This window comes from Aythya fuligula, chromosome 1, assembly GCF_009819795.1.
Source record: "Aythya fuligula isolate bAytFul2 chromosome 1, bAytFul2.pri, whole genome shotgun sequence".
In the NCBI taxonomy this organism is placed as follows: Eukaryota; Metazoa; Chordata; class Aves; order Anseriformes; family Anatidae; genus Aythya; species Aythya fuligula.
The window spans coordinates 8743428-8763606 of NC_045559.1; the positions used below are offsets into that span (position 1 = coordinate 8743428).

The 20179-nt window shown below is 38.0% G+C and overlaps 1 protein-coding gene across 2 annotated transcripts in view; it reads left to right on the forward strand.

Moving 5' to 3' along the window:
• Positions 1 to 20179, forward strand: part of SEMA3D (semaphorin 3D) — a 144238-nt gene that overhangs the window by 112686 nt on the left and 11373 nt on the right. The window contains exons 12-17 of one of the 2 annotated variants that reach the window (XM_032207405.1): positions 8079 to 8301; positions 11780 to 11868; positions 13736 to 13777; positions 15022 to 15179; positions 17484 to 17548; positions 19765 to 19904. In XM_032207405.1, the coding sequence (XP_032063296.1) occupies positions 8079 to 8301; positions 11780 to 11868; positions 13736 to 13777; positions 15022 to 15179; positions 17484 to 17548; positions 19765 to 19904 (717 nt within the window). The remainder of the gene's footprint in view (positions 1 to 8078; positions 8302 to 11779; positions 11869 to 13735; positions 13778 to 15021; positions 15180 to 17483; positions 17549 to 19764; positions 19905 to 20179) is intronic. The other variant, XM_032207406.1, reaches the window with a different exon arrangement.

Genomic DNA, 20179 nt, shown 5'->3' on the forward strand with positions numbered 1-20179 from the left:
CTTCCTTTCTTTAGTGAAATCCCTTTATTTCTTCTGCTAATACAGTGCAAAGCCTCATTGAGATGTGGTGTCCATCCCATTGGGACTTGGCTGAGCCACAGAGAAATACTGTCTGGCAAAAGCCTCCTCCTGTCCTCACGTCTGGTTAATTTTCCTGCTTTAATAAGCGTGTTCATAAAACACTGAGGGTTGCACAGGTTTCCTTTGTTATTTTTAGACTTATCTTTCTCTTTACCTGATCTTTTATGGGATAGGCTGCATTCTTTGCTTCTCCAATTCCTCTCTCCTTTGATCTTCCCACTGTAAATGGGGCTGCTTAATTAAGTGAAATGTTTCACTTTATAGGTTTATTTTCCTGAGAAAGCCTCCCCCACCTTCTCCTACGTACCAACATGTTCTCCCCAACATGAATCACCTCTCAATTCATAGCAGCCTTTCAAAAGGCTGCGAACCCAGTCACCTTTCCAGTGTGCTGAGGTCGGCAGAAAATTGCAAAGTGCCACATACAAAGTCAAGTTCACTCACCTAGCTGGTCTCAGATTGTTAACCTCACATTAATGTTCACTTATGTCAGCCTTTGCTAACAGCAACACAGGTGTGTTAAATGGAAAAGCAATACAAGGGGTTCAAGACAGACATTAGAGCAAACCTTATACATTGAGTGGAATACAGTCTATAGCTAAAAAAATTAATAATAAAAAAATAAAAAAAATGTTAGGGATCCTATTTTTGTGTGTGTGCATGTGTTTGTGTGTGTTTGTGCATATTTAGGGGGGGTGTAGTGAGATTAGACGTTGATTTAATTTAAAATTTTGGCTGTATCTGTGTCCAGCAGAACCTAACTCAATATGCTGTCCCCCATCTTCTTTCAGGCTTAAGCTGCAAGGCTGTTGTGAACATCTTTACAAGATGGACAGGCACAGTACGTTCATCCTCTAGAGAAACATTAAAGTTTCAGAGGGGCATGTCCAAATGTAAAATGTATTGTGAAGCTCTGATCAGAGTACAGAAAAGAAGCCACACTATATTTAGGATACTCAAGAATTGAAGTTCCTTCTCCAGAACAGATTATTACTGAGTCCCTACCAGCACATTAAGTGCTTAAGCCCCAAGAGTCATCTCTTGGCTGTCATGTAAATCACAGAATATCCTAAAATATAAGTACCCAATTTTCTAAGGTTCTTCTGGGCATCATACCAGTCCCTCAGTGCTACATCTCAGTGGCTCAGTCCTCAGAACCTGCATTTCTCATTAAACTTATATGCACATAAAATTCAGTTTGTTGGGTGGGTAGAGGATCCCTTTTTAACACAGAAGCGACTAGCCGTAGGTATTTTTTGTGTTTCTCTGCTTTTTGCTTGATGGTTCACTGATAATGTAACTCATTTGGAGCTTGGAAAGCTCTACATTGCACAGCAGGAGAATGCTGATTATATGGCCATATTAACTCCTACGTAGTTAAACATTAATTTACTGAGAGCTTGAGCGAAAAGGACAACGTCAGTACTAGCGCCTGACTGCAGTTAGTACATTCCCTCCGAGGGAGGGTCTGGTTCTCTAGTTCTTGCTGCATGTAATATAAAATAGAGAGCTTTTCAGTGGAAAACAGATCTTCTCCATTCCTGCTTAACATCTGAGCAATATTCTTTCTACTCTTGGCTAAGCTGAGACCTAATTATCCCATGAAAAGTGAAAACACTTTCAAACAGGAAGGAGGAGGGAGCTCCCAGAATGGCTCTGGTCCATGTGTCTAGAACAAATGGACACCTCCACCAGAAGGGAAGCCCAGGCTAAGGCATCTAATTCCCCAAAATGAGAGAGATTTAAGTAGTATTCCATTCTTTCATGTTTCACACTGGCTACTTGAGATGATCCCATGAGACTGCCTTGCTGGTCTGGTGCTTAGTACTGCTTGTGAAATGCATGAAAGTTTCCAGCCTGGATATTACAAGATCTCCCCAGCAGATGCCTGCTTCAGTCACTGCTATCAAGTCCTCAAATTTGCACCTAGCCTATGTGTTTTAATCTCATTGTTAAGTGGGTCTAAGGGTAAATGTGACAAGTCTCTTTTAAAACGAGGTTTTTGACACATTTGAAATTGAAACTCTTGTAGTTCATAGGGAGCATCATTCTATTTTAAAACGGTCAGCAGACAACAGCACTGCTGAATTAAAGATACATAATAAAATGAAAAGGATTTTTTTTTTTTACATACCTTAAATCAAAATTCCCAAATAATTGTCGCAGTTTTAATAGGTGTTAGATCCAGCAGCTCTTACTGACTTCACTGGCTGGTGTAAAGCACTATGATTTTGGCAAATTGGATGTTTGTTTAGGAGTCTTACTTCTGGCACCAGCTTTTAAAAATCTTGGCCAGGGTTCCCATATAATGTTAACACAGTCACACCATACATCTTACTATTGTGTGAGATCTACACGTCCAGCACTCTACTAAGTTGTAAATTTAATAAAATGAGAGGAAAAAGGAAAAAAAAAAAAAAAAGAAAAAAAGAGAGAGAGAGAGAGAGAGAGATGTGCAGTATTGCTAGCTTAAAGCCTACTTGCTTTTATTTGAGAGATTAGCCTTAATTTACCAATTCATGATTGCATTTGGATACAAATAAAAGACGAGGGAATAAGTAAGTATTTTTGCAGATCACCTGGGCTTAGGACTTGGTCCAGGCTGATTAGGGTCAAAGTGAGCTCATACTGAAGACACTGGAAAGGCTTTAAGTTACTACTGAATTGATTCTTTAAAAGTTCATATAGGAGTATATAGAATGATTGAATAGAGATACTCTTAACAATTCTAACTCTGTTTCTGTTTTGGAGGCTTGTTTTTGTCTTTTACTTTTCACTTCTGAACATTTAGATAAACATACCATTTATGACAGTGAACACCTAAACAACTTTGAAGAATAAATTACATGGTGAATATGTTTCCTGCAAGATTCCTATCTAGCAGTACTAATTTTACTAATTGAATTTTTCTTGACTTCATCTATCTAAAAGAAAAGTATCTAATCTGAGCTAGTTGTTTAGACTTCTCTATCAGAAGGAAAGAGACAGTCACCTCCTTTCTGCAGCTCAAACACAGCCAAGATAATTTAGGTCAGGTGAGATGAATCCCATGTCTGTTGCAAAAGCAGAAGCCAATGAGATAGCATAATGATTATACTCTAAGAACTTTTATGGAGTCAGACTCTCATGTAGACCACATGAAACATCCCTGGCAGTGTATTCCTGTGACATTTGATATAAATGCAAATCTTTTATTGTCTCCAGTGGAAGATGTCACATATCTGAAACAGCATCTGGTGTTGCTGATGTGAATAAATGTGAACTGGACAGAAAACACTGATATCATTATCACATATGACATACACCAGGATAAGAACTCACATTTTCAGAGGTGACATGCTGCTTCACTTACTTACTTGGCCATAAAGCCTTTATCTCTGTGCAGCCTATTGATTGCTATGAAAGGAAGCACAAACCTACAGGAATTGTTCTGTAATGATGGGTGGACACAGCTTCAAACAGCTGCCTGAGGACTTTGCCAAAGGGTGGCCCAAATGAATTTTTCATTCCCCTGTTCCATCCGTCATGACACAGTTAGTGATGCCTTTGGAAATATCTCCCTTGGCCAAGCATAACAGGGTCACACCTGCCCAGCTGCTCCTGGTGGTCATGCTGTCTTAGGATGAGATCCAAAGTCTACTGAAATAATTGGAAAAGTTCCTATTGACTCAAGTGGATCTTTGGATCAGACCCTTAGTTCTTGTTTCTACTAAATTAGCTCTGCAAACTGGCAAAGATTTCCTTATATTATGCATGGTAGGGTTTAAGTCTTTGGTAATACTTCAACAGCTTTATAGTTCCATATTGGTAGACATTTTATCCTAGTAATTTTTAGTAAATGATGCCATTGCTCTCTCATCTTCCTCTGTTGATAAATTTTTGGCAAAAATTTAGGACATTTTTAAGATCTGTGGGTCTACTCCTTTTTTTTTTTTTTTTTTTTTTTTTTTTTTTTTTTTTTCCGAATAGAAATGGACTTCTGAGATTGAGCTATGAATAGGTGAGCAATCAGCAAAGTTCCATAAGATGTGACCTGTAACTCAGAGTTAGTGGGTGGTAGTATGGACCACAGAAAATGTACATGTAAGGGAAATCAACCTCTAGTACTCAGTGAGGGGGAAAGTGAATTACTGCATGGTTGGGGATGCAAAGAATAATTTTTTATTTTTATTTTATTTTTATTTTTTTTTCTGGTTCTGTATAGAATAAATTGATGTACAGGTAGATAAAGAACATGGGTTTCTTTCTGTTGATTCCAAAAAACTTTGAATCAGCCCACCTTAAACATATAACCTTGCAAAGCCTTTAATTTCTGAAAGCATAGCAGAAAGCAGAACAAGGGAGATTCTACTCAAAAAGTGAATTTCTTACGGAAAAGCTAGCATAAAACCCCTAGGGATAACTTTTTTATTTTTTGGTAGGATTTTCCTCTTTTTCTTCTTTTCTACCTGTATTAAATTGGGTTTGCAAGGAATGTCCTTTTAGCAATTATCAGACAACAACAATAATACAGACCAATTTTTGTTATCTTGTTAGTTCATTCAGACATACTTTAAATTGTATATTGAGAAAAATGTCTGAGTATGTGACGGATCATATCTTAATTCATAGACTTATTGACGGTGGAGAAATTTGCAAAAGTTATTAGATGATTCATGAGCCTAAGCACTGTTCCTGTCTGGACTCCCATTTCAGTAAGACCAACACTTCTGCTGGGCTCTCTCCTGCTGCTCCAGGGTGTGTTGTGTGCATCCCACAGTCCAGGCAGAGAGCAGGCAGTGGAAACCCAAGGAAGGGAATGTTCCAGGCTGGTCCTGAGCCTCTGGGGACAGCTTTGCTGCTGGTGGCTGAAGTTGCATGGCTGTGAGAAGGCAGTTCGCCAGCAATGGAGAAAGGACAGGCTCAGTTCTTGGCACTGTATGTATTGTTCTTAATGTGAATGTTTTGGATAATATCAAACACTACATATTGGAACGAATCTTAACATCAAGACCTTAACTGGCACCATAGACAGAATACAAGTCAAGCTGGAGATGTGGGAATGCAATCTAAAGTTTTTGTAGAAATTAGTTCTGAAGGATTGTACTGCAACTTTATTACATATCTTAACATTTTTTTCTAGCACACTACAAAAAACATTTCATCACATTGCTTTCTTCACAGCCTGTGTTATGGCTCCATCTGGCAGGAAATAAAGGGATTACTTAGTGTTAAAAAATAAGAAATTGGCAGTTCATATGTAAAAATGTGTATTTATATATAAAAATGTGTCATTCCAATGTAACACTGGAATAGTGTTTCCAGCTCATCTTATTAGTATTCAGGATCAGTATCACCACAGTAACAAATCTAGGTGTCTTCAGCTTCAAAAGAGAAGCTTTCTCAGATTCAAATTAGAGACTAAGTTTAAAGCAAAGGATGACAAAGAGATAAGGACAGCCATGGGAAGGAAATCAGATGAGCATGAGAGATGATGGGTCACCAAAATGACCTGAAAGCAAATATTCCTGGGCTCACCTGGAAAAGTGTGGAAGGGAGAGACTTGAAGGTGGTTGAGGAGGTAGGGTTATGGGTCTAACAGAGGTGGGAGTTAAACCCATCAGTAAATAGAATATCCTGGGAAGGTGTCAAAGGGGGGGGGGCGGGGGGACACACAGAGGGTAGGGTGTTCACATTAGCAGTAGTCTGGACCTGAAGAGGAAGAGGCTACAGTGTTCAAAATCGGAGAAAAGGATGCTGTAGCAGACAAGCTGTCAGCCTGAACAGAGTTTCAGCTATGTAGAAGAGTAAGAAGAGTAAGAAAAGTGACTTCTGAGAAATAATGAGCTGCAGGGATCATCTGGCATCTGGAGAATCTTTTATTACAAGAAAACTAAATGCGAAGTGTAGGATGTTCAGTTCACCAAAAAGTTGTGGCCTCTGTTTACAGGCAATATACAGGGTATTTCAGTCTAGAAAAATTAGCATGATTAAAGCACTTGTTAGCGGCCTTCTCCCACAGTAGCTCTGTGAGTAATTCCCAAGAGAAATCAAACTTTAGTCAAATGTGGGGCATGCTGGTGTGGCTCTTACCAACTTCTGGCTCACTGCACCCACAAGGCAAAAGCTCAGCCTCATAAAAGGAGCAGCTACCCATCTCTGATCACACCAGAGCAGGGAGCTGGCAACAGTATTTCTGCTTACATCCCTCTCTTTTCTTTTTGTACTTTATTCTTCTCTCCTTTGTTATGCACAGATGAAGTATTCTGTGATTTTGCTGAAAGAAATACTAAAAGAAGTCTTCAATCACTGAATAAATAGAACCTGCATTTTAAATATTTGAGATTATCCTATATTAGACAGCAGAGGGCACTCTAGATTTACTGTTGAAAGTCACACAGTAAAACTATTAAGCATGTAACAACTTTAACTGCTTATAGCTATCTGTGCCTTGAAATGGAGAGCTAGACTGCATAATAGCTCATTCAGTTCTTCCTTCACCCCAGACTTGATTTCCTTGTCTTGTAAAATAGCCAAATGATAATACTCCCATGAGTGGGGCAGGGAATGAGGAAGTGAAATTCTTTGCAGATGTACCGATCCCACCATGAGAACTTTTCTGGTTTAAAGCAGTACTTTTGAAAAATGAAGTAATGCTGTCCAAATGCTTCTTTTGGATGAGAAGAATAACTGAACAACCTGATTTCTGACTGGCTTCAAAAGTGTTTTAATAGAAAATACAATTTCTAATAGAATATAGGATTTATCTGTGACTTCTTTATAAGACCAAATTTCTAAAGTGACCTCTACTGATGGCATCTATTATAGTATAATATACAAGTAGTTCCTAAATATTTTAATAGGTGTTTTCCTACATTTGTGTATTGTTTATAACTAAATTTTGCTGTCTCTACTATATGATGTGAAAAAAATGTTAAAAATGCACCACAGTCTTGGGTGAACTGCTTGAATGTTAATAACAATGATGTATTCTAATTACTGGTGATAGTGGTGTGGATGTTAAGGTATATCTCCTACTCTCTTTAGGAGCACTGCTAGATGAAGAAACAGAAAGGATTTGGGACACGGTTTTAAGAGACATTTGGTGATAAAATTAAAAAATTATACATAGTTTCAAAGTAGTTTGTGTTTGCAGATTTGTTAGTGCAATAAATATTAATCATTAGCATTTGATTCAACATCAAACATCTCTTTTCTAACATTGTCTTTTTCTTTTCTTGCTGTCTTATAAAAGCAATTAATTTCCCCTCTATCTTCTAATTTAAGTTATCAAAACTCTGACTAAGAAAGAATAAAAACCTACAGGAGTTTTTTCTTCAAAGCTTGCATATATCTATAGGTAGGTGCAGGTGTGGGCACATAACTAACAAGAATTCAAGATTATTAATTCTGAGTAGCAGTAAAAAATAGTGAGATGAAACAAATTAGCAAGTGTTAGGTGATTTTAAAAGATAAAGGAGAATATGCAGGATAAATAAAAATGAAGATGAAGGGAAATCACTTTTGAAGACAGATAAAAATTAAAAGAGAAGAGGTGAGAGTAGAGAAATAAGGAAGAAAGCTGCCCTTTGAAGAACTGGAGGAGCACATGCTGGAAGTGAATACAGAGCTTCCCAGTGTGCTTCCACACTTTCAAAACTTCACAAAGCTTTCTAAATTGTAAGTCAAATTACCATCCAACTGGTAAATGTGACTTACAAATGGATATAGCTGATGTGCTAGCAGCTATTCTTTGAATTGGTGTGTGTTTATATAAACACAAAACAAGAGCACAGAGACCAAAATTTCACTGTAAAGAAATAATTGACTAAATTTACACACCTATTTAGCCATCTAGGGAAGTGTTCTGGTTTTCAAGGTAGCTGAGGAACTGGATAGAGTCCTTGAGATTTCAAAATGGACAGGATGTTTTTCCCAATAAGCAGGAAAACCTGCAGATTTCAGGTATTTCTTTCACAATATTCATCGCAACTTCTTGGTCTCTCTTTTTCTTTCAGTGTCCAAGCAAAACCTACGATCCACTCATAAAATCTACAAGAGACTTTCCTGATGAAGTCATTAGCTTTATAAAACGCCATCCTCTGATGTACAAATCCGTTTACCCGGTGACTGGAGGACCGGTATTCACTCGGATCAACGTGGACTATCGGCTGACGCAGATTGTGGTGGATCATGTCATGGCAGAGGATGGGCAATATGATGTTATTTTCCTAGGAACAGGTATGACTGGACTTCCACTATCATTTTGTACATGCTCCACCCTTTAAAAACACAATTTTAAAAAGTCCAGCAGGTCTAGAATAAACTCATTGACTAACATATTTTCCCTAATCACACAGCTTCAGGAAGAATTACATGTTCTGTGCCAGGGCTTCATAAAAATGCTAAGATTATAAGAATTTGTCATCTCAAGAGATTTATCCTGAGATTTAGATTTTAATGTTGCTTGGTCCCCAGGTGATCACCCAGTTAAGGGTCAGAGTACCTGGACTTTCTTACCCTCCAAGTGTTGTTCACGACTTGTCTTTATGTTATGTGGCTCCTGTTCCTGTTGGCAGCACATCAATAAGCAATTAAAATGAAAAAAATGAAAAAAAAAAAACTTCAAGGATAATTCCTGTTATCAAAAGTGTCATGTGCTTCAATAATATACCTCATGACACTGAAAAGCTAAGAAAGATTTCAGATCAAGCCTAAGGCAATAATTCCACTTAAATACGTTTAAAGATACTACTTTGCAACATGAATAGTTCCAAACAAGAGGGCCAGGATTGAACAGAGAGAGGCCAAACTAACTTGTTAAGGAAGAAATCTGATTGCAGTCTTTTTTCAATAATTACGTACGTATTTACATTTTTATGATAGCTTAAGGAAAAAATTCTGTTTTTACCATAGTAATTAAATTCAGAATCACTGAATAGATCACCCAACAGCACGGCATGCTAAAAATTATCATGCCTATTCATAACATTTCTAAAGTATAATCCCTCATCTTATTCCACAGAAATGTCTTGTTCTTAATCCACAGTTTGAAGTTTCCTCAGTTGTAATAGCTCTTATAAAGCACTTTGCACCAGAAGATCTGAATGCTTTACTAAGGAGGCCATTGCCATTATCCCCATCTCACTGAGGGTGAAATTGAGGTACACAGAGGGGAAAAGATTTATCTGAGGATTCACATGAGCTTTGGAGAAACTAAATCTTGGTTTGAATCCTACCCCATTGTTGTTGGGTTGTGCAGCATTTTGTCTGGACTATACAGTTTGACAACTATGCATACCCTGAAGTGATCTGGGGACCGGTGTGAATTGTCACAGAACATCGTCTTTTAAAATGTGTGGGTTTTCTCAGCCTTCAGGAGGATCTCAGATGCACTGTCACATACACAAGTTCAGAGAGAGCCTCTCTCTTTTCATTTACATCTTTCAACTCAATCCACTTCACAACTCTGTCTTCCAAAAAAGAAGGTGTGAGACTCCCCTACAGTCCCCACAACTCAGTACAACCACAGTGCAGTGGTGTCAAATGGAAAAGTGCATTTTCATAGAAAAGAACATTAATGTGGCATTTGCTCCCTGGCTGTCTGGGGAGGCTAGGAATAAAATTTACCCATGATGACAGAAAATCTTTGTTTCTTTCTGAAAGTAATCTTTAATATAGTCATTGGCAAATGAAAGTGAACAAATTCAGGCTGTGAGCTGCATAAGATTTGAGAGTACCCATTAGAGATTGCTTTTCTAGTCATACTAGTGAAGAAAATTAATGTATAAGAAAAGATGAGTTAGAGCTAAAATATACAAGATATTCTTTCAGTGATTGCAGAGGTTGCATTTAGATGTTTTCTATCCTCTGCTACAAAATCTGTCATAGGAATAAAATTATACTGAGAGACCAGCAACCAGAATATTGCCATGTTACCTGTCACTATCCAGCACTGGTGCTAACTCTTCAGAGTAATTCATTTGGTTTGGAGTTGTCCAGGCTCACAGGTACCATGCAGTCACTAGGTGGCACTCCATAACATGTAGATACTTTTTTATCATGCTTTCATTAAAAATGAGTTTTCTTTTCCAGAGGCATGTGGTTTTGTTCCATTTTATCTTCTAAACTTGTCCTATGGAAAAAAAAATAAATCTAAACACAAATATAAAATTTCAAATAGCACATAGAGAAACTGAATACAAGTATACCAAATAACCTATGAGATTTTTTTAGCAGCAGATCAGAAACCTACTCTGTGTTTGAATGTATGTAACGATGTTATTGTAGAATTTAGAAAGACAGGCACATGCAACCATGCTGCAGGTCTTTTAACATACACAGGCTTTGGAAATTATGTCCAAACAAAACAAATGTCTAATATATAAGACAAACTGAAATACTTTGGTAATATGATCTTTTTGTTTGGAAATACAAATAAATTCTCATTCTTTCCATTACAGTGTATTATTTTCCATTATTTCAAAAAGATGGATAATGCTTAGCACTAAGCTGTGCTGTGTCATTTCCACACTGAATTTCCACACAGCACCCAACCCATTTCCCTGCGCATTTTTTTCTCCCAAGGCCAGTAAAGATTCACAATGTGTAATGGTCTGAAACAATCTTTTTATTATTATTTTTTTTTTACAGATGATGAATTCAAGTTGAAATTAATGATCAGATAAAATAAAAATATATATATTAATAAATAATCTCAAGGTAGCATAAAAAAATAAATTTTGCAATGTTTAATCATTTTTTTTTTATGTTGAATGGAGATTTTGTGTAAAAATCTCCCTAAAATAAAAAGAGAAATGAAAAAAATGTATTACGTAATTTGCCAGATTAAAATGAAACCTACTTCTGATTAAGAAGCTGTGCTGATGAAAAGTAATCCTAAAAAATAAAAATAATAATAAAAAAAATAAATAAAAAATGGGTCTGTTTGGGGTCAGATGGGTCCCAATTCCTGCTCAAGGAAACATGCAGAAAGTTCCAGCTGGGATCATGAATGTGTTTGTGCTTATGAGTATTTGTATGTATGTGTTTTTGTGTAGAAGCAGTGCTAGACCACCCCTGTTGAGCACAGTCTACAATTGCATTGGCTCTGCCATATGGTAAAACCAAATATCTTTTATAGAGTTATGTAGGTAGCGATAGATACCTACATGGCACCAAGGACAGGTCCAATTTGAAGGCTACATCCTTGATGCATTAGGTTTATTTTCAGTGCACAGTTTTTCTTTTCTTTTCTTTTCTTTTCTTTTCTTTTCTTTTCTTTTCTTTTCTTTTCTTTTCTTTTCTTTTCTTTTCTTTTCTTTTCTTTTCTTTTCTTTTCTTTTCTTTTCTTTTCTTTTCTTTTCTTTTCTTTTCTTTTCTTTTCTTTTCCTTTCTTTTCCTTTCTTTTCCTTTCTTTTCCTTTCTTTTCCTTTCCTTTCTTTTCCTTTCTTTTCCTTTCTTTTCCTTTCTTTTCCTTTCTTTTCTTTTCTTTTCTTTTCTTTTCTTTTCTTTTCTTTTCTTTTCTTTTCTTTTCTTTTCTTTTCTTTTCTTTTCTTTTCTTTTCTTTTCGTATTGTTTATTTTTTATTTATTTTATTTTCTAGTTTAAGTTTACAGCATCACTTTTTAAAATATATATATATAAAAGTTGATATAAAGTAAGAAATGGAGTAGCTGAGATGTAACAGTGGGGTTTACTTGCTAAACGTTTGTTTCAGATGTAGGCACTGTCCTGAAGGTTGTGAGCATCACCAAGGAGAAGTGGACTAAAGAGGAGGTGGTCCTGGAAGAGCTGCAGATATTCAAGGTAAGAATTAACAGACAGTATTTCTATTATTCAGGGAACTTTAAGGCCCAAACTGGCCTTGTCTGTATGGCTGTTTGCTTGTTGGAACTAGTTCGAGTTTTCAGAGGGACACTATGTAAATTTTTAAATGTCTTGGTATTCTCTGGTGACTTAATTGAAAAACAAACAAAAAAACAAACAAACAAACAAAAAAAACAGGCCATGATTTTTCAGGCTCATAGAAAGTCCTATTTTTCCTGCCTTGTTCTAGTCTGCAATCTTATTATGAGAACAAATCATTTATTATTATTGTATTTTTAATGCTACTTTTCCAGTTGTCTCAGCTTTATGATTATTCTTTGTATAATTGTAATTTACGAATCAAACAAACCAAAAAAATTCACAGATATAGAGAAGTTCTTTAAAATAAAACACCTTAGGAACTGAGAACTGAAAGAAAATAAAGCAGGTTTTGTTTATCATTGTGTTTTAATCTTTTGGAGTGGGTTTTAATCTTTTGGAGTGTTTTTGACCATTTTGATTTGGTTATTCTGGCTGAGAAGAAAAGTCACCAGAGCCCTGCAAACACCATTAACTTATTCATAAATAGAACTTGTAAAAAACAAACAAACAAAAAACCTTCTTTCTGTTGCACAAGCATAATTTCTTATTAACCTCATTGCTGGTGAGGAAGCTTACACACACACATTCCATTACAGTAGAAAAATAGAGATGTGCTTTTCTGGCTGAATTTCTTTTCCATTTTGCAGTTTCTTCTTCATTCTTTGTATTATCACTTTTCTTTTTCACCTTCACCTACATAGCTCTTTTGCTTCATCTTCACCTATATAGCTCTTCTTCGGTTTTCACTTTGCTTTTTCATTAAAGTTTATCTGTGTCCCTGGCATTTTGATCATGTCCCTGTATATTCTTTCTCTTATATGAGGTCTCAGCCAGAATTTCTGTCCATGCTAAAGAAATGATTTTGAGTCTTAGAGGCTGTGTTTTCCAAGCATGAGGACAGAATCTTTAAAAATTATTTTTGTAATGCTTTTTGATATGTCAGATGTATGATAAAACTTTGATTTAAAAGTTCTCCATGCCTTCTTCTAACCTTCTTGGACACAGATTATAAATATTGCTCTGATAATACCAAGATTACTCACTGGCCTGCCAACTAATCAGGAGTTTCAGCATGTGCACCAATTTGCTGCATTCTTAAAATATAACGTCAAGGGCAAATGTACCATATCATATTTAAAACAAAACAAAATAAAAGGTTATTTTTTTTTTTTTTTCTACTCAGCAGACATTCCTTCACATTTTTACTGGTAACATTTATTTTACCTCTATGGTTTTGAATCCAGAAAATTAAAGGTGGTGAGGGGCTGAAAAAAACATCTCTTATTTTCTAGAACCATATTAACATTAAGCAGTAGGCATAGATTAATTATCTTCTATTAAGAGACAGATAATACTCAGAGCTTTGTCCTGTTCTTACATCAGTCACCGGCAAAAAATTCACTGTCTTTCACAGAAGTGAAATGAATCCTAGTGAAGAAGATCTGCCTTTGTATCCCTTAAATGCCATGCAAATAGCGTTTAATAAGAACTTAACTTGATGCAAAGGCTCATTGCCAGTCCCCAGGTCAGGATACTCTAAGAATTAAAGCCAGTCACCTTGTAAGTAGCAGGGAAAAATTATGGGATGTATTTTTGGAAGCAAGAATGTAATGTTTTGTTTGTTTTTGTTTTGTTTTAATATTAGTTTAAACCACATAAATTAATCTGTAATTTAATTTACGTTTTGGGTAAGTTAGTGTCTGTTCTCATTTTATTAACAAAAGGGAATGTGTAAACTAATGCACTTTCCTAACTTATTTTTTAGCACCCTTCATTTATCTCGACTATGGAGATTTCTCAGAAGCAGGTAATCACAAGCTCATTTAATTACTGCAGGATATATGGTACACTGAACAGTTTGTAATTTTCAGGTGGTGCCTGTTACTTATTGGCCAAACTTTCCATGGATAACTCTTAAAATGGATGTGGAAAGAAGGGGACATGTTTGAACTTGTTTCCCTGCCTAATTCACATTTGCTTACAAACAGTAATTTGTGTACCCAAGCTAGTAATTATTCATGGAAACAAATCTTCAGTTATATGGCTGTGGGATTTGTGAATGAAGTCAATGCACATTCATTTTCTGGACATTAGAAATACTTGGCTCTTTGCAATCTAACAATAAATTATTATTATTATTGTTATTTTTTATGCATTAGTAGTCAGGAGAGCTCAGGGCCTCATTGTGCTGAATGTTGTGCACACACAGCCTGCACACCAGCCCCCCTCCTCTTAATTCACAGTCTAAATCCGGGTGGTCCCTTCCTGTCAGGGACTGGTCCCAGTTGGCATTCCCCCTATGGGAAAGGGTTTCAGGGTAGCTCCGAGCCCTGTGCAGCTCCGTGCAGACTCGGGAGGCAGCATGACACCAGAGCCACCCCTTCCGTCCCCATGGAGGTGGCCAGAGCATCTCCGGCAGAACACACCAAATACAGGAGGTATTTTGTTGTTCAGGCACGCACAGCACAGCTGGGTCCCATCTCCCCCCAAAAAAGGTGGCAAGCCAGCTGGAAGTGCTGCATGAGCCAGTTCTGGCTCAACAGCAAGCACTTGGACCACCCTTGTCTCAACAAGCAATCCACTCACCCACTGGGGGGGAGGGGGGGGGTAACATTATCCTCATATTACTTGAAGATCAGAAGCAGAAGATGATGCTTTATTCACACAAAGTCATCACTAGTTCCCAGACTCATAACGTCATGAACGTCATGGCTATCCAGCCCCTTATTTTTAAATGTGTTAATAAAGCCTCCTTGCCATAGGTTGCTTCTGTTTTGTTTTTGGTTTGGTTAGTTTTTTGACACAGTGTAAGGGTGTTGAGTGCTGGTGTCTTTCCAGGACGGCAGTCCCCTTTCCATCAGGGATTAGTGGGGAATGGCCAGTTCACACTGAGCCCTGAGAAACAGCTTACAGTAAAGGAGGAATTCTCCTTCTTTTTTCAAAAATCTGGGACAAGGTTGAAAGTCTGCAAGTGTGGCACGGAGGAAGGGAACTTTTTAACTGGGCTACTTGGAGAAAGATCCTAATTCATTCGCTTTGCCTGATTTGCAGCAGCAATTGTACATTGGTTCCAGGGATGGATTGGTTCAGCTCTCTCTGCACAGATGTCACACGTATGGGAAGGCTTGTGCAGACTGTTGCCTTGCCAGAGACCCATACTGTGCCTGGGATGGAAACTCCTGTTCCAGATATGCCCCCACTTCTAAAAGGTAAGGAAAAAATATATCATGTGCTGTAAAAGATCTTGCTGCTTGCAAGAATTTAAGAGGTTCCCAATAAGAATGTGTCACCTTTTTCACTTTTTTTTTTTTTATTTTTTTTTTTAATTACTTTAACATAGCATGTCATTTACCTTAAAATTTGATCAAACTCTGGCCATGTTTCACATTTTCTGCTTGAAGAGCTGGGAAGACATCACAGCATTGTTTAAGTGTGTGTGACAGTAACTCAGCTACTGCAGCTAACATAATAAATCCATCACTTTCCTTTTTTATACTGAATTCTTTAAGGCATGAGATGCTCAGATCAAGGGCCAGGCTGTGACAATAGAAGAGAGACGTGAGAGCCTCATAAGCTTTTGCTTTTTGTTCAGGGCACCACCATAGTTATGAAGCAAAAGTTATCAATCCTGGGGTTGGGACTACATGATCCTTAATGTCCCTTCCAACCGGAGCCATTCTATGATATTACCACTACTGGGATACTACCACTCTATTATCCCAGATTGGTCAGCAATGAAATGCATTTAACTCAATAAATGAAATGCATTTAACTCCCTGATCTAAAAGAAAAAGCTTTTCCTATCCAATTTAACTAACTCAGATAACGTAGCCCACTCTCCTAAATTTTATTTGTGGTCTAGCCATGAGAGGGAGACAGAGATTTAAGTAGTGCGATTGGTCTGCAGCAGGAGCAGTTTTTCTACTGTGACAGAGGCTTTATTTGAGCTCTCTACCTACCAGCTAGGGCTGCAGCATGGATCTGCATGGAGGAAGAGTGTGCTGCAGGCTCCAGCAGTGCATTACCTAAGCTGTTGATTCAACGTGGGATGTGCCTGTTGGAATTTTTGGCTGATTTAGCCATTGCTCTCAGATGGCTGATTGAGCTGGAGTCCACAGCCCCTTCACTGCTCTTTGCATGAAGCCTTCCTGACAGTAATTCTTGTAGCCAGGGTCAGAGGTTGCAGTCTGAGCTCAGGATCTGGAATGAAATTTTCTACCTCAGGGGCTGCAGGGCTGGGACCTGAGCAATTAGACAAAGCATTGAAGTTAATGAGTCATAGGTTATTGTGTCATGGTGTCAAGGAACTTTATGTGTTTTCCCTCAAAGCCAAAGCAAACTAAATTCAGAGAAGCGTAAATGAAAGGAGAAAAGCAAGTGTTCAGGCTCACTGCAAAGTTAGTCACACATGAGGCCTGCTGAAGTCTGAAGTGGGCTGGAGCATGGAGATTGATGGTCCATGCATTTCAACAGATGTGCAGTTTGGTTGGTAGGCCAAAAGTCTGTGGCTCTGAAACAAAGGATGGGGTGGCCAGCCTTGGGAATCCTCCAGTAGATCAGTTGGATGTTTTTCTTCCATCTAGCAGCCTGTGCTTCCAGCATGTCTACAGCTTTCACCGCAGCAGACAGTTCAGCCTTGGGAACCCACTCTCCTGCTGAGGCATTGCTCTGTAGATGTGAGGTCTTGCTCTAGTGTGACTGTGAGAAAGGGAGCTCCTCCCCAGGTCTTCAATTATTCCACCAAAAAATTAAAACATAAACATGTTTGTAACTCTTGGGAGATAAATGCAATCATTCACAGAGGAAAAAGTGTTTTTTTTTTTTTTTTAAATACTATGACACTAAAATTACACTAAATCACAGTGAGTTTAAGTAACACACCCAGAAGTTACAAAGAAAGTTAATTGTGGAACCAGATCATTGGCTTAAGCTCTTTTTCTATACATGCAGATGAAATATAATCAGATTTGGCATTTTTTTGCTGACAAACTACAATATAAGTTTTCTCCTCTTCATTTTAATGGCAGATTTACCCGTCAGTATTACCTTGGGCTGATGCTGAGCTCAAGTTTTATTATGACTAGTTGAACCTCAGATTTTTTTCATGGCACAGCATTAAGGATGTTTCCAGATAATTCCAAGACTGTCCATCCCACCAAGAGACCTACACCCAGAATGGACAGTTTGAAAGCAGTTTTAGCTATTCTTTATGTCACTATATGGCACATTCTTTATTCCAGGCAGATTTATTCTTCTCTCTCTCTTTTTTTCCCCCTCTCTTTCCTCTCACAGTGGTTTTCCCAAATCACAGGCCTTTCTCTTGATGTCAATTGTACAAATCTCTCTAGGCCACATGCAGCTTTGAGGGTGAGGCTGGTTTTAGTTAAGACTGTAATTGTCAGCAGTAGGGTGGGAGCAACGTGCATCCACATCTGCTGAGCCCCTCTGTATTTTGCTGTTGAATTCCAGCAATTATGCCTGAAGTGTTACAAGTTTTCATATTCTTCCCATAGGCGAGCCAGAAGGCAAGATGTCAAATATGGAGACCCGGTCGCACAATGCTGGGATGTGGAAGACAGTGAGTATTTTGCACTTTTCCTTGCTCTGTAGTCCTTTTGACAACAGAGTTTGCTTTTAGGGTTCCTGTTTGTCTGTGAAAACATTCTAAACTGGGGAAAATAACACCATTAAAGTAGCTGCCCTGTGATTCAGATATATTAACCCACGGTTAAATTCATGGAGCCAAGTCTAGGGCAGTATCATTGGATGCTGTATGGGCATCCCTCCCCAGCACCCACCCAGGGGAGGGAAAACATCACACATATCACCACGAGCAGTTATTGGGACTTTGGTTAACTCAGAAACAGGGAAGACAATCCCACAGAGAAACCCTCAAGGGCTAAGTCAGAACACACCAACTTTTCCCCTTCCATCACATATACTGGATGTAAGTCCTAAGACCCAGCTCCAGCTGGTAAAGCATCCCCTTCCCCTCCCCACAGCTACTTAAATACTCCTGTTATTAACAAGAGCCTACGGCCCCTCCTGTCAGTTCCCCCCTCCCTTTCCCACACCCTGTTTTCGGGTGCCAAAGAATCTGGCTTGCTCCTTTGGCAGCTGCAGCAGTTCCCTTGCAGCGTGCACTGTCAGTATGAAATCCTGTGGTTACACGGCAATCTCTGTGGCAGCATAAAATAAATGAAAAGCATTCAAAACCAAGTTTGGGTTTGTCTGGGGCTCTTATATTTGCTTATTAAAGTGAGCAACACAGTCAAAACAGTATTGATTGTATTGCTGCACTCAAGCTTTGATTCAGGAAAAGCCGCCACTTTCCATTGATCTGGTGATTTTCATGCCGCAGCAATGCTGGATGCCTGCTGCAGATCTCAGCGTGAATCCCTGCAGAAATCAGAGCTGCTTGCCACAGGATCAAAGCTTAAGTCTGTTGCACAGTGTAGAGGACTCTGGCTGTACATGTGTACATATAGACATAGTAACAAAGTCAGGGTAATGTCTCATTACCATTAAAACCAGTGGCAAAAACTCTTGTTCATTACCGAAAGGCCAGAATTCACCCACTTGCTGCTTGCCATCACTTCCAAGCAGTGGCATCTGAGACCATGCAAAGCTCAAGGGTGTAGAAATGCTAGCAGAAAGACTGACAATGTTATTTTTCTGGACGGATAAAGAGCTACTGGAAGAGTCAGTTTTCCTAGACAAATATAAAATGACTTAGCACGCAAATTGGTATTAATCCTTCTCCATGACATAGCACTACCAAGAGAAATTTCATCCAGCTGGGGATAACCTCTGTGTGCCATAAAACCATGAAGCTGACCTGTGCCACTCCAGGCTCTTGGTTAATTTATGCTATTTGTGATAATTAGCAACATTATGGCCCCAAAACCTACTTAAATTCAGTGCTCCAGTGTGTGAGATTCCATCCCAGAAACCGCATTGGTTGCATGAAGTTGTTTGGCTCTACTAAAATCTCTGTGGCACAGTGAAATAAAAGAAAAGTATTTAATGCAAAGAGCTTGAATTTCTGCAGATCTCATATATGTATATATTATATTGAAAAAAATATATATATATATAAAACTGTATCCATTTTATTGTTGAGCAAACATTTATTTTAGGAGACACCACTGCTTTCACCTTCCTCTCTGTTATTGCAAGGATGTAAGGAACTGCCTTAGTCTGATGATAAGGCAGATAAGACACAAATAAGACAGCCTGAAAAGGGAGATTGTGTTGCAGATTTTAGCAATGACTTGTTCAGGTCTACCAATCCCCAAGAAAGAGCTTAGATCTGCTCATGTACTTTAGTGTTTGGTCTGAAACATACTACAGGGAATTTCAAATTATACTGTAGGAAGTCAAACTTCAGTTGACTTTAGCCCTGCAACTCCTTTAAAGTGTTTGAGAGGAACAAACCAGACCCTATGATGTACCTTCAGCAGCTGCTCCACCTCTCTCAGGTTTACTAGTTGCATTACATAAAGGAAAAATATTGGCCAGATTTTAAATTCCTCAAAGGCAAAAGCTTCAGCTTTAAAATGGAGCAAGCTCATGATATAGATTTTATTGACCTCCTTAAAAAACAGTTGCACTGGAGAAAGGTTAGCAGCCGCCTCTAAATCCTCATAGTTATAGTTTAAGCTAAAAGTTAAGTTTCCTTTTGCTTTTTTATAATTCACTCACTCTTATAGCATCTGTTCTGAATCAGGCTGTTTTCCCATTGCTTTAAAAAAAAGGTCAGGGTTAATCTCCTGTACCATGTTTGCTTTCCAGGCATTAGTCATGAAACTGCTGATGAAAAGGTGATTTTTGGCATTGAATTTAATTCAACTTTTCTGGAATGTATTCCTAAGTCCCAGCAAGCCTCTATTAGGTGGTACATTCAACGCTCTGGAGAAGAACATCGAGAAGAGGTAAGTTATAGTCATCAAGACAAGTTTCCTCTGCAGAGAATTCAGCTGAGTATTGAAAGGCAGGAGTTACTGGGATTAGCCAATGTTTTACTTTTCCTTGCCTCACCTTAGGTATTGCACAGCATTCTGGTAACACCATTTAGGGAAGAGAGAAGCCATTTGCACTGAATCATAAGCAGATTTAGGTACTTAATTTGAATTACATGCTCATTCTATAAAAAAATAAAAAAAAAAAATAGAGAAATTAGGCTTTAAATACTGGTAAAAAATAAATA